The 13708-nt window shown below is 33.5% G+C and overlaps 2 protein-coding genes across 5 annotated transcripts; both read left to right on the forward strand.

The window, feature by feature from the left end:
- Positions 1-2791: 2791 nt before the first annotated feature.
- LOC140959892 (oxaloacetate tautomerase FAHD1, mitochondrial-like) lies at positions 2792-7730 on the forward strand. 4 transcript variants are annotated; one of them, XM_073417929.1, is made up of 8 exons: positions 2792-3010; positions 4723-4942; positions 5031-5196; positions 5745-5797; positions 5948-6010; positions 6456-6506; positions 6576-6693; positions 7356-7730. In XM_073417929.1, the coding sequence occupies exons 2-8, from the start codon at positions 4739-4741 to the stop codon at positions 7451-7453; spliced, it is 753 nt and encodes a 250-aa protein (XP_073274030.1). In that variant the 5' UTR covers positions 2792-3010; positions 4723-4738; the 3' UTR covers positions 7454-7730. The 4 variants fall into 4 exon arrangements, with proteins under 4 accessions (XP_073274030.1, XP_073274032.1, XP_073274031.1 ...); XM_073417931.1 differs by having other exon boundaries at positions 2818-3010; positions 4673-4942; XM_073417930.1 differs by having other exon boundaries at positions 2818-3010; positions 4700-4942.
- A 2293-nt stretch (positions 7731-10023) lies between these two features.
- LOC140958551 (probable L-type lectin-domain containing receptor kinase S.7) lies at positions 10024-12535 on the forward strand. Its single transcript, XM_073416038.1, has one exon. It carries the CDS (start codon positions 10283-10285, stop codon positions 12311-12313), a length of 2031 nt encoding a protein of 676 aa, XP_073272139.1. The 5' UTR covers positions 10024-10282; the 3' UTR covers positions 12314-12535.
- The last annotated feature ends 1173 nt before the right edge of the window (positions 12536-13708 follow it).

A 13708-nucleotide genomic window follows, 5' to 3' on the forward strand; every position in this document is an offset into this window, starting at 1 on the left:
CCGATCTTTGAATGGATTCGACTTAGATTCAATATGGAAAATTATTTAAATTCGATTTTGATTATACATGTAGGTATCAAATTAATTAGCATTTCACAGTAGGATAAACTCTTTTACGTAGAATTGTCATTGGAAGCTGTTTCTGTCTGGACCGGAGCTTGGGGCTTGAGCCGGCGATTATAAGCCGTGAAAGCTAGCTGGCGACCACAAAAATGGGTCAGCGCTTTTCTGTCAACAACTAGGGGTGTCAATCAGGTGGGTTGGGTCGGGTTTTGGGTCAACCCGCGAAATTTTTTTCAACCCGAACCCGAAGCAACCCGAAAACCCCTAACCCGAACACGAACCCGTATAACCCGACTCAACCCGTCTAACCCGCGTAACCCGAATTTTATTTATTTTTTTTAAATTTTTTAAAAAAATTTAATGAAAAAAATTCAAAAAAATAAAAAATAATAATAATATTTTAATTTAACACATAATAACGAAATTTCCGATTTAAATTTGAAAGTTTAATGGTAGAAAATTAAAAGTATATTTACTAAATCAAATAAAAAATTGTTAAAAAAATAAAAATATGCAAAATAAATATTAAATTATGAAAATTTATCATATAAATATACAATAAATTTTGTTCAAACATACAATATATAAAAATATAGGTAATATTTTCAAAAAAAAAAGTTCGCGGGTCAACCCGCGACCCAACCCGACACACCCCGAAACCCGCCTAACATGACACTAACCCGAATCCACCCAACCCGAACCCGAAAAACCCCAACCCGAACCTGATTTTTTTCGTGTTGGGTCGTGTCGGGTTGACGGGTCGTGTCGCATTTTGACACCCCTATCAATATCCAATAGGACCGAAAACACACGCATTCAAAAAATATACTTGGATAACACTTAAATAAAATATTTTTTGAAACGTTTTATAGAAATATTATCCAAATACATACTTTAAATTTTTTTCTCTTATAAAACGCTAAAAAAGTTTTTAATGATGTATTTGTTCAAACTGAGCATTAATCTTTACTCTGTCCACCCCCAAATCGCACAAAAGTTAGATACATGATCTGACATGGATATACTTTACACGTCGAGTGACTGCTATTACACCAAAATGATTAGTATGACAATTTTATTTAATTTGAGATGAGAAATATAATGCACAACGATTGAATCATAGTGTTTATATCTGGAGCAAATTGCATTTGAATCCCTTCGTGCAAATTATATTTGTCAGAAAACCAAATGTGAAAAATTAATAGGTTAATATGTCATTCAACTTTTAGAATTTTGACTCACAACATTTCTGCGTCCAACGTTGTGAAAAAAAAAAAAAAAAAAGCCCGGCTAGGTATTGATCCTTCCACTCGGCATCGTCGGATCACTAAGGCCGACTTATTTTTGTGTTTTTTGCTAATGACTTGCCATAATTGTTCTTCCCATTCTTTTTTATTTCTCTCATCTTCCTTATTTCTTCTTCGTAGTTGTGACTTCATCCCCTGGTTTCACCTATGCTTCGTGTTCAAAACCTGAAATTGAATACATATTTGGAATCCTTATGACTTAAATTTCCATTTGATATAAAAAAAATGCAACCCACCTCTTTATTTCAAAACAATTGCTTCGATTTCTTCCAAACATCACGTAAATTAAGTCTAAAACCCGACCCAGTAGTGAATCATAATCATGACTTTTTATTCAATTTCGCCTTCAATTTGTATTAAAAAAAAACTTGAAATTGACCACATATATGGAATCTTTGTGACCTAAAATTTCCACTAACACCAAAAGTGCAAAGATATTTGATGTCTAGCTTGAACCCACCCCGATTCGTCCCTTTTCACATGCACAACTTTGAGTTTCGATCTTTCTTATATTTACAATAAAAAGTAACATTTTTGCTCCAAAAGTAATAGTTTTTTTTATAAGTAACCCAAATAAAATATATTTCTCTCAAAATTAACTCGTGAGACCGTGAGTTTTTGTGCTTTTAAAAGCATTGGTCGAAGAAAAATGGTGGCAACAAATTTATTATGGAACTAAAAAAAATTTTTATATCCTTCAAACGATGCATTAAATCTCAGAAATTAGTGCATGTAGCTTATATATTATAGGGGTTTCATGCTTAATTTGGTTAACTCGAAAACAAAATTGCTCTGAATTTCATTGGCTACTTACAAATATAAACCACATTTATCCACCAATATCAAAAAAATCCATTTGACAATAGCTCATTTATTGTCACTATATCAGTAGAGACGGCATTTTAATTTAGGAAAAGCTGTAATTTTTTGTTATGTAATTTTGTAATCTTGCGATTTTAGTCTTTTAATTTATCAAATTTAAGTTTTAATCATGTATTTTTAATTTTTGTCAATTTTAAATTTTTTATCAGAAGTGGTTATGTGATACTATATACGTCACGTCATATTAGCACTGCCTTGGTGTCACGCGTCATGACGGAAAAAATTAATAAAATAGCAGGAAAAAAAAAGACTGAAATTGAAATTTGACAATATTGATTACCAGACAAACATATATGACCGAAAAAACAATTTTTCCTAAAATTTGTAATCTTCAATTATCCGAAAATTATAGCACTAGTCTTCAAATATCCTTGAACAATCCCATGTTGGACTCGGATTATAACTTATAACACATCTGATATCAAAATATCGAATTTGAATATTCAATATTCAATTATGACAAATCAAAAAAAGAAAAAAAAATGCACATGGTGGGCTTCTTTTTCTGAACTTCACACAACCCAAACTTGTGTACTTGATGAATTTAACCGCACTCGATTTGGTATCCCCTCGCGAATATAACCAACCCTAAACAGAAACTTTGTGTATAATTTTTATTTGGGCAATTTCGATTTATATTAAATATTTTTAATGAGAGATTATCTGCCATTCTGATCAATGTCAATTTTCGTCTCGTGAACAAGGATACTTCGATATTTGGATTTCTCCTTCAGCTTTTTGGCGTTTTCGAATCAAGGGTATGTCTCAATTTGAATTTCTTCTTACTTGGATTTCATACATTATTAATTTTATTCGTCCTGCTGTTTCTGGAGTTTGTTGTTGTTTTTCTTCTTTTTTCTGGCCTGTTATCATTTCAAATTGATTCAGGGATTTTTTCGGAGTTGGGTTTGGGTGAAATTGGACTGAATTATGTATAGTGGGATCAAGGCTTTGAACACTAGCTCAAATACATGTATATTTTGTTAAAATTGTTTGAAAGGGTTATTTCAACAAACCAATTTGATCTAGAATTCAGCCAATTGATTTGTTTTACTTCGTCATCTTCCTCTAAAATATGGTCCTCAAATTCATCAAATCCTCCTCTGTTCCAATCTTTTAGTGTTGCTAAGTGCTAACATACTCGGTGGATTTGAAAAGTAATGTTCAGAAATCACAAGTTATCTTCCTGAATATCAAAAATCCTGAATCTGATGCGATTGATGATTCTTGTACTGGAAGCATATCTCATGCCATTGATGCTAGGCACTAGCATGGAGTATTCCCTTGAATTTTTTTCTCCATCATTGTCGTTCAAATTTCTTCTCTGACCGAAAATGCGGGCTTAAATACGAATTTAGCTCCTGTGAGTTTTTTCCATCTATGTGCTTCCTTGATGAAATTAATGTTGGTGTTAGCTCTTTTCCATCTAATTTCTTTTTTGCCGCTGTTTTGATTGCTCTGAGATACCTCCTTCATTACTCTCTTCATCGATCTCCTCTTTGGCAGCCATGGTCGGAACTTGCTTACCAAAGTAATTATCGAAGATTTCTTGAGATGTGCTCATTATAGTGGCTTTTGATCAGATTTAAGACCTGACCTGAGAATCTGGGTATAATAATCCAAGAAAAACATATGAATGTGCTTCCCGTTGAGATGTATAAAGTAGAGTAGCATTACAGATAACTTAGGGAACTGTTTCCCAGTACTTCCCTTTCTCATTTTTGAAATGACATAGTTTTTGGGATTTTTTCAAAATTAAAGAAATGTGTCAAATATTGAAAAACATAAAGGAATAAAATAAGTGGCTTTGGCCAGAAAATTTATCAGCTACTAGTGTAGAAAAACGATTTAAAACAATTTGCAATAAATACCGCTTTCTTTTCTATGCCAGCAAAACTATCGAAAACCACTTTCTGTTCTGCTAGTTCATTTCTGCGCCAGCAAAACTATTATAAAAAGAATGATAATAATTTTGTCCAGTAAAACAAAAGAAAACATTTTATGAAGTGAATTCCATCTTGTTTCCATTGCAATAAAAACGAGAAAAGCTTAATCCTACAATGGTGTAGAGAAAATTCAAGACAATACTCTGTACACACACCAATAGCTCGAGACATTTTGGTCGGTCAAGTATCATTAGTTTCTTTAAAGTCAGCATTTTCAACCTGCGGAAGGATAAATGATTTTCGAACTACTCTTTCCACTAATTCACTATTTATGTTAACTCTACCTAAGAATTGGTTTGATTGTGAGTCGACCAATAGAACAGGAGGAAATGATAAATTTGAGGAGCATATTCCAGAGAGAACAAAACACAGCTAGTTCGATTTTTATGCACCATAATCAATCTCAAGTTTTTAATTTTTCGCGTTTTTTTCATGTAAATTTTAACTGTATATGTGTTTCATGTGCTTTCGTAGCCTTAATTATGGAATAGTATTCATCAGATTCTCTTATCAAATCCATACAGACAAGCTGATACATGTATGTTTGCTCTGATACAAGTTTCATTGCCGTTGAGTAACCCTCTGTTGGGGAGGTATAGAGTTTCTAAAACATTGTCGAGACCACTAAAAATGGCCAGCTCAGCATCAGCATGTCAGAAGCTCCTTGCCGTCGGCACAAAAATCATTGCTGTTGGACGGAACTATGCCGCACATGCGAAAGAACTTGGAAATGCCATTCCTAAAGTAAAATTTGAAATTTACTTTGTAAGCTGTTACATCTTTTATGGGATATGTTTGAGTAGTTAAATTTGATTAATGATGTCTTTTGAAGGAACCAGTGCTCTTTATGAAGCCGACATCATCGTATCTGGAAAATGGTGGGAAAATTGAGGTGCCGGAGCCGCTGGAGGCACGGGATCACGAGGTTGAGCTGGCTGTGGTCATTGGTCAGCGTGCCCGCAATGTATCTGAAGCAGTGGCCATGAATTATGTTGGAGGTACTGTTTTGGAAATCCCATGTCGATAGCTGAAGTCATTGTTCCCTTTTGAGATTATGTGGTTTAGCTAGCATTATGCTCGTGTTAGTTTTTTTTGTTTCCAATTTTGAAGCCTGAAACTTCATTTACAGTATAAACTGTGAAACTGCTTGAAATGTACGTATATGATTGCTTGTCCAAATTTTAAGCGCACCCAAAAGGTACTATAGGACCGAAAAGTGTTAGATATGTACCGAAATAGTCTTGGACTATATTCTCACGTTGCATCCAGAAGAAAACTGATGATTGTGAGGCCTATAATGCAAGGATGTATCGATAAAGTTAAAGAAGAGGGCAAGATGAGGTGAGGAGATAGCTTAATGGATTTGTGGAAGTAAAACAGTCAATTTTGAAAAATGACATGTAAAAATCCTTTTTTATTGCATGAGTGGGCAATTGGGTCCCCTCATCCGCTCATGCTCTAATGCTTTTGCAGTTTTGTGATAAGCATACTTTAATTTGTGTATGGATTTTCACATGATGAATTTGCTGATGTTTTGCCATTCCAGGTTATGCTCTTGCTTTGGATATGACTGCAAGGGAGATCCAATCTGTTGCAAAGGTTTGCGTATATTTTCAGCTGCAGTAGTCCATTCCTAATCAGTTATATATGAAATAATTTTGAATGCTCATAGTGCTGTTTTAATTTTTCGGTGCCATGTCCCTATGCCCATTCTTGAAGTATTTTTACCTAATTAATTTCATTCTAAAGTCTGCAGGTCTTCCTTGGACCACAGCTAAAGGCCGAGATACCTTCACACCTATCAGCTCTGTTGTAAGGCTGCTATCAGTATATTATATCACCTTATGTATCATGTGATGAATGGTGCCACTTATCTTTAAGGTCTAATAAGACTATAGCCCAGGGGTATCACCATTCGTTCTGGTTTTAACTTATTTTTACACCAAAGAACTTGACCAGAAAGCTACTTTGTTTAGTGATTTGAAATGCCCATATGAAATGCATTGGTGACTCCCTCTTCTGTAACCGTCCTGAATGCAATTCTTGTCAAGTTGCTACATCACGGTTTTTCTAGTGAAAGTTAAACCGAATAGTGTTTTTTAGTCCCATAAATCCATGGGAGAAACTATTTGAACCAAATTATTATATATATTTTCAGTTTTTTGTGACAAACTGACAATGATCTGTTCTTATGACTTTTTGCTTCTGAAACACTAAAGCATCATTTTTAAATTTTTTTTTTTTTTTATCAATGCAGTTGCCCCCTTCGAATGTGTCTGACCCTCATAATTTAGAATTATGGTTAAAGGTATGACAATTCTTTTACTCTTAATGTGCTTGACATTCCGGGCTTATACGAATGAATTCTTCGATGAAGGTTGATGGAGATATACGACAGAAAGGATCAACGAGTGATATGATATTTAAGATCCCGTTCTTGATTAGCCACATCAGTTCTCTCTTTACGCTTTTTGAGGGAGATGTCATTCTGACAGGTATGGACATGTTAAACTATGCCCTGCTTATATTAAATATTTGACAATATGCCCTTCCTTGTTTATGTCTCTTTCGAAACTATTTATTTACCTTTTATTTGAGCTATTTTATCATTTTGATGGTGCTGAAAATCAAGCACATTAGAGGTCATGAACTCACGAACGCATGAATTTTGTTTTGGCATATTGCTTCTTTTGTTCTACCTGCTAAGCCAACTGCAAGTATTCTTGTTTATCCTGTTGAGAAATACTCCACTACAGAATGGAATGCAAAAAATGTTGCATTGCATCTATCTAGCTTTACATTGTTATGTTATCATTAGCATAATCGTTACGAAACACGTCTTCCTTAATCTCAAGCAAGCAAGATTTGGTTAAATAGACCGTGTTTCCCCCTTGTCCTATGTCTGAAAAAACAATTCGGTGATCCGCGTCTATTAACTTCGAGCCAAGTTAACTTGGCAATCTTTTTTATTCTACTCTTTGTATATTCTACTAATTTCTTGCAAGCACCTTTAACAATGAATGTCAGTAGCATTTGACCCTGATTTTGTTCTTAATCTCTTCCAGTTCGACCATTTCTATTATTTTAGATTTCTAATTGAATTAATACTTTTGTAACCACACACATCCACTTATCATTCACATATCGGCTAATGTAGGCACTCCTAAAGGTGTTGGTCCGGTTAAGATAGGTCAAAAGATTGAAGCTGGAATTACAGGCTTGTTCGACATACACTTCGATGTTGGAAGAAGATGAAGAGAATCCTATTAACATCCATCACTATAACATCAAAGGCTTATGTGTTGCTTGAAGTTATGTTTTCGCTTTATTTTCAATTTCTATTTCGAACTGTACGATCTGGAGCTAAAGAATAAATTCAGAATGAACCTGGCACAAGATTTTTAATCTGTTGTTTTTGGTGATTTTTAATCTGTTGTTTTTGGTGTAAAACCTGGAGTTGGAAATTGAAACCAAGCTGTACTTGTGGCACTTTTAGTTGTTGAATGAAACTAAGCAACTATAGGTTTGTGGATGTCGTTCGACTCATGTGCGTTTTGGCATGCACATACTCATGCATGTCTGTGAGATGGATAATGAGGTTCAACCACTGGTACAGATTAGGGCGCAATTTGGCCCACGGAACCGCGCGCACACTTGAGTGCACATGGATCAACCACATATTGTTTTGTTTAGCTTTTCTTGTGACCTTATTATGTGGAAGACTTTGGCCTAGTTCTCTCTATCATGTGTTTTAAACAAAATATTACTATAAAACTAACACGAACTTCACATATTTTCTTGCTTGTTCAAATTATTTTCGTTGTTCAGTTAAGTAAAACCATAAATTTTAAATAAATCACTTATATATTTATATAATATTTTAAGTTAATTATAATGAATTTCAAGTTTTTCATTTTTTTAACTATGTGATTTGAAATTTTTTCTATTTTGCATTATTATGTGAATAAGTTAAATATGAATTTAATTTTTGATTTATTTATTTATTATAAATAATGAAATTATAATAAAAATTTCTTTCTAAACACAACCGAAAGGAATATATTAACTAGAAACTCTGATTGGTCAACTGCCATGAATGGAAATACCTTTTTATTTTTTGTGATCCAATTCAAGATTGTTTCGCAACGGCTAAATGACGTCTTTTATTTTGGTCTTGTATTAAGGTACCGTTTGGTGGTTCGTCGTATAAAATAGTACTGAGATAAGTAATATTTTTTAATAATAAAATATATAAAAATGATAGTTAACATAATGTTTGATTTAACTGATTAATTTGATTAAATTTGACATAATGTGATATTATCGTTTTGTTCTTTTGAAAATATAAATAAAATATTTATAATAGTATTTATTAAGGATAATATTGTAATTTCAATTCAATGATTTGATTGATGTAAGATAAATGATCGGTAGATGGATAAATAATATAGTTCATCAAAAATGAGATTATATTAAATAAATAATATAGCGAACTAAACATACTTATTTAGATAAAAATGATAAGATCATATTTATTGAATCTTTTTAGCATGATTCATATATTTATTAATATTAATTAATTAATTGAGAATAGGTACCTTTTCGCGTGATTTTCAGTGAATTAATTTTTGGTTACCTTTTATTTATTTATTTATTGTATTCAGAATCAGAAGCGTTTTCCCGAGGCTCCCCTGTTGTCATCTAATATGCTTTATTAAACAAGTCCAACAAGAAGTGACCACCTCAATCATTCACTCCAGAAATTTATATGTTATTTTCCAAGATGTAAATTTTTATCTTGTAAAATAAATTATTTATAAATTTCATACGCTATTTATTTAAAACTTAAAACTTTACATCTCGAGTTTTTATTTATTTCTTTATTTGTGCTGCATATGCAAATATTTCTATTGTTTCTTGAATTGCTCACTCTTGTATAGATTAATATCAATATAGAATCTTTAATTTTATTTTATATTCTAATTTTATTATCTTCTTAAATATTCAACAATATAATTCACGATATTGAATGTTCAGCTCTATTATGAGGCTCGCATGCGGCAGCCATAAATAATAATAACATCTTATCAATCGGTCAAATCTTGGACTATACAACGGCTTCTTTTGAAATTTAGCAAACAATGATGGCCCAACTTGCAAAGGTGTAAAACACTACATGTTTTTAAATATATACCACAATATGTATTAATATTAGTAGGTGTTATTGGAGTAATGATACGAAGAGCAAGAGTCAAATACATGTGAAATATAGACGATATAACTAATATCATGCAATATCCATTTTTTTAAAGAAAGAATAGGGAAAAAAATCTACACCAATGTCATTTATTAGTTTTTATATGATGTCTATCAACCGTGTCAATTTCTGTATTCACCAATGAGGTGACATTCACTTATTGGATATATAACTTTGATATAATTCATCATATCTAATAGATGAGTGACATTTGAACATGATTGATAAACAAAATAACGAAACTGTAACTCATTGTAATATTCATGATTAATTTTGAATTTTATAGTAAATATATATATATATATATTTGATATGCTGCACACCTACCGTGTGCACCTATGTGAGCACCGATGAGGTGTCACTGACCCATTAGATACACAATTTTTCTATATTTCATCACATCCAATGGGTGAGTGACACCTCATCGATGCTCACATAGGTGTGCACGGTAGGTGTATAGTATATCATAACTCTATATATAACCAAGACTCAATAATGCAGTGTGAATACGCTGTCGTTTGGTAGGGACCTGCAACCCTCCACACCCCTATATTACCGTTATAAACCTGATCATAATCTAATTGTTATCTTTTTCTTTTTCTTTCGATTTTAAGAAACGACCCCACGAGCCCATTCCTGTTGAACTGTTTGAACTACATTTTCCCAACTGAAGATTCCCACTCCCCCACCAAAGAAAATCCATGACACACAGTTAAAATTCCACTGTTTCTTCTTCTTCCTCTCCTCTTCTTCGCTTTCGTTAGCTCAATTGTCGTCCTTGAAGCTTATAGAAAATTCTGCAAAATATATTACAGAGAAATCATACCATGATTCCAAGAAATCTCTTTGTTTTCTCCATATTTCTGGTTTCCTGCAGCTTTCTTGGTTATCGTTCCATGGCGTCGTCAGAAAATGTCAGTCTTGATTTCCCATTTTTCAGTATCAGGAACCTTACTCTTCTTGGAGATTCCTTCATTCGGAAAGATATAGTGGGACTCACAAGAGAGCTTGGAGTCCCATCTTCAAGCTCCGGTTCAGTAATCTACAACTGCCCGGTTGTTTTCTTCGATCAAGAAACGAATATCACGGCTTCTTTTTCGACGAGATTTGCTTTTTCGATCGATAACAGCAACCCAACTTCGTTTGGGGATGGGCTGACCTTTTTCCTGTCTCCGAACAACCAGACTTTGGGTAGCCCAGGAGGGTATCTCGGTCTTGTGAATTCCTCGGTGTTGACCAAGAATAGATTCATAGCGATCGAATTTGATACTCGGCAGGATTTGCATTTCAATGATCCTGATGATAATCATGTTGGATTGGATATCGACAGCCTGATCTCAATCAAGACTGCTGATCCAAAGCTGCAGGAAATTGATTTGAGGAGTGGAAATCTGATTACCGCTTGGATTGATTACTTGAATGATCAGAAGAAAGTGGAAATTTTCTTGAGCTATTCGAGTTTCAAGCCGGATAAGCCACTCATGACCGTGGAGATTGATCTGTCTGATTACATACAAGAGTTTATGTATGTAGGGTTTTCGGCTTCTACAGAGGGAACCACGGAACAGCATCACATCGAGAATTGGAGCTTTAAAACTAGTGGGTTTCGCCCCGTGATACCAAGAATTCATCCTCACAATGTATCTGAAAGTTCTGTCCCCTTACGGCCACAGCCAATTCCAGTTTCCGATTCTGTTAACAGGCACCACAAGAGGATTGGATTGGGGCTTGGCATTGGTTTTCCGGCCTTCTTTTGTGCGATTCTTGTGGTGTTTGGATTGTTTTCTTTGAAGAGATGGGAGGGTGTCAAATCAGAGAAAATCTTGAAATCGGAGCTTGTAACAGGTCCTAGACAATTCAATTACAAAGAACTCAAGTCTGCCACAAAAGGGTTTCATCAAAGCAGGATTCTGGGACACGGCTCTTTCGGCACTGTTTACAAGGCCTTCTTCGTGGAATCAGGTACAATCTCCGCTGTGAAAAGATCAAAGCATACCCACGAAGGTAAAGCAGAATTCCTTGCTGAATTAACGATCATAGCTTGTTTGAGGCACAAAAATTTGGTTCAACTCCAAGGTTGGTGCGTTGAAAAGGGAGAGTTGCTGCTTGTGTATGAATATATGCCAAACGGGAGTCTCGACAATGTCTTATACCCAGATTCTGAAAACGGCAACCCTTTAAAATGGTCATATAGATACAACATTGCTGTCGGTTTAGCCTCTGCCCTCACATATCTGCATCAAGAATGTGAGCAACAAGTGATTCACAGAGACATAAAAACAAGTAACATAATGTTAGATGTGAACTATGGTGCAAGATTAGGTGATTTCGGATTGGCAAGGCTAATGGATCATGGCAAGAGTCCAGTATCCACCCTCACTGCAGGGACAATGGGATATCTTGCACCAGAATACCTTCAATATGGTATAGCAACCGAGAAAACCGATGTTTTTAGCTATGGAATTGTTGTGCTCGAACTCGCTTGTGGTAGAAGGCCTATTGAAAAAGAAGAAGAAAGCCAAAGAATGGTGAATTTGGTGGATTGGGTTTGGAGACTGTATTCTGAAGGGAAGATCGTTAAAGCCGCCGATGTACGAATGAAAGGAGAATTTGAAGAGGAGGAGATGAAAAAGCTGTTGGTTCTAGGCTTAAGCTGTGCCAATCCAGACAGTATGGAAAGGCCGACAATGAGGAAAGTCTTCCAAATTCTCAACAATGAAGCTGAGCCTTTGGTTGTGCCAAGAGCAAAACCGAGTCTTACCTTTTCGAATAGTCTTCCTCTCAGCATTAATGAAATTGTTTCAGATTCTGAGGAAGAATTTGGGATAATTGAATCTCAGATTGAAATAAGAGTTTAACTGATATAAGATGATGATAAGTAAATTTTCTGATGTAAAATTCTTTGGTTATTTTTCACCAAAGGAACTTGAGGTGTTTTGATCTGTTTTTTTTTTTTTAACTTCTGTATACATAGAGTTGGATTCTAGGCACAGTTCAATGTTACTGAAAATTGAACTGTTTTGATCATATTTTTTTTGAAGTTAAGCACTGAAAAATTCATTGAATGCGAGAAATATATTTCCAAGGACTTCACTCTTTTTCCCCCTAAATTTAATCAAATTTTTCTATGGACAAATACAATATTTCTTCTGCTTCACTTTGCTGTGAATAATGATCGATGATGTGGCTTGCATTTAGTGACCTTTTAAAGTTTAATACATTTATCAATCCAATACATCGATATTTCAAAAGTAATTTTACAATACACTTGAATTAATGAGGATAAGATTAGCCATGATAAATTATTCTCTAACATTGAACTTTTATTTTGGATTTAGTTGGATAATTTTACTCTTAAATATCCCATCATAATTTCACTCAAAAACCCGAAATGACAAATAGGAAAAATATTAGAAATGACAAATAGGAAAAATATTAAGTTTCTGGACCCATATGCCCAGCACTCATGGTGCACATCAGTTTCCACATGGAGGAATAATTCTCCAGGTATTACGAGGCCAAAGATCTGGCGGATCTTCTCATCTATAATGTAGTATTAAGCGTGAGATCTTCAGAATAACTATTTTAAAAGACACCAAAATATTTAATTCCATAATTATCTTTCTTACCCTACTAAAAACCTCCTCAAGTCTCTCCATATTTTACATAGAAAAAATCTAAAAAAAATTTCATTTTAAATCGAACAAATCTTATATATTGAAAATAATTTAATGATAAATTTTTTTGAAACAATAATTTAATGATAATTGTTTAGTATTATTTGATCAAATTAAAAATAATACTAACACATACAATGCATGTGCAATTTTTTACTAGTATTAACAATGAAAGTTGATAAAATGTGAATATGTAAAAATGTGAATATGTAACCATACAATACACATTTTTTTGTTTTAAAAAATATATAACTATAAATGATATTTTGAATATATGTATATAATTATTTTGTTTTTTTAACTTTGATAAATATATATATATTTTATCTATTTATATACATTTGTAGATTTTAAAATTAAAAATATATTATTAATTATATTATATTAATATTTATAATAATATCCCGGAACATCCGGTTAAAATAATCCGACTAATGAGACTATTTTTTTTAAAAAATAGACCAATTCGATAAAAAAAAAATTTAATTACACACCGACCACGAATGGTCTACGAACATAACCACGAAGTCGTGGTCTTGCATTAGAACATTCAATATGATACCACAAGATCTAGTT

This window comes from Primulina huaijiensis, chromosome 15 (genome assembly GCF_012295235.1).
Source record: "Primulina huaijiensis isolate GDHJ02 chromosome 15, ASM1229523v2, whole genome shotgun sequence".
Lineage (NCBI taxonomy): Eukaryota > Viridiplantae > Streptophyta > Magnoliopsida > Lamiales > Gesneriaceae > Primulina > Primulina huaijiensis.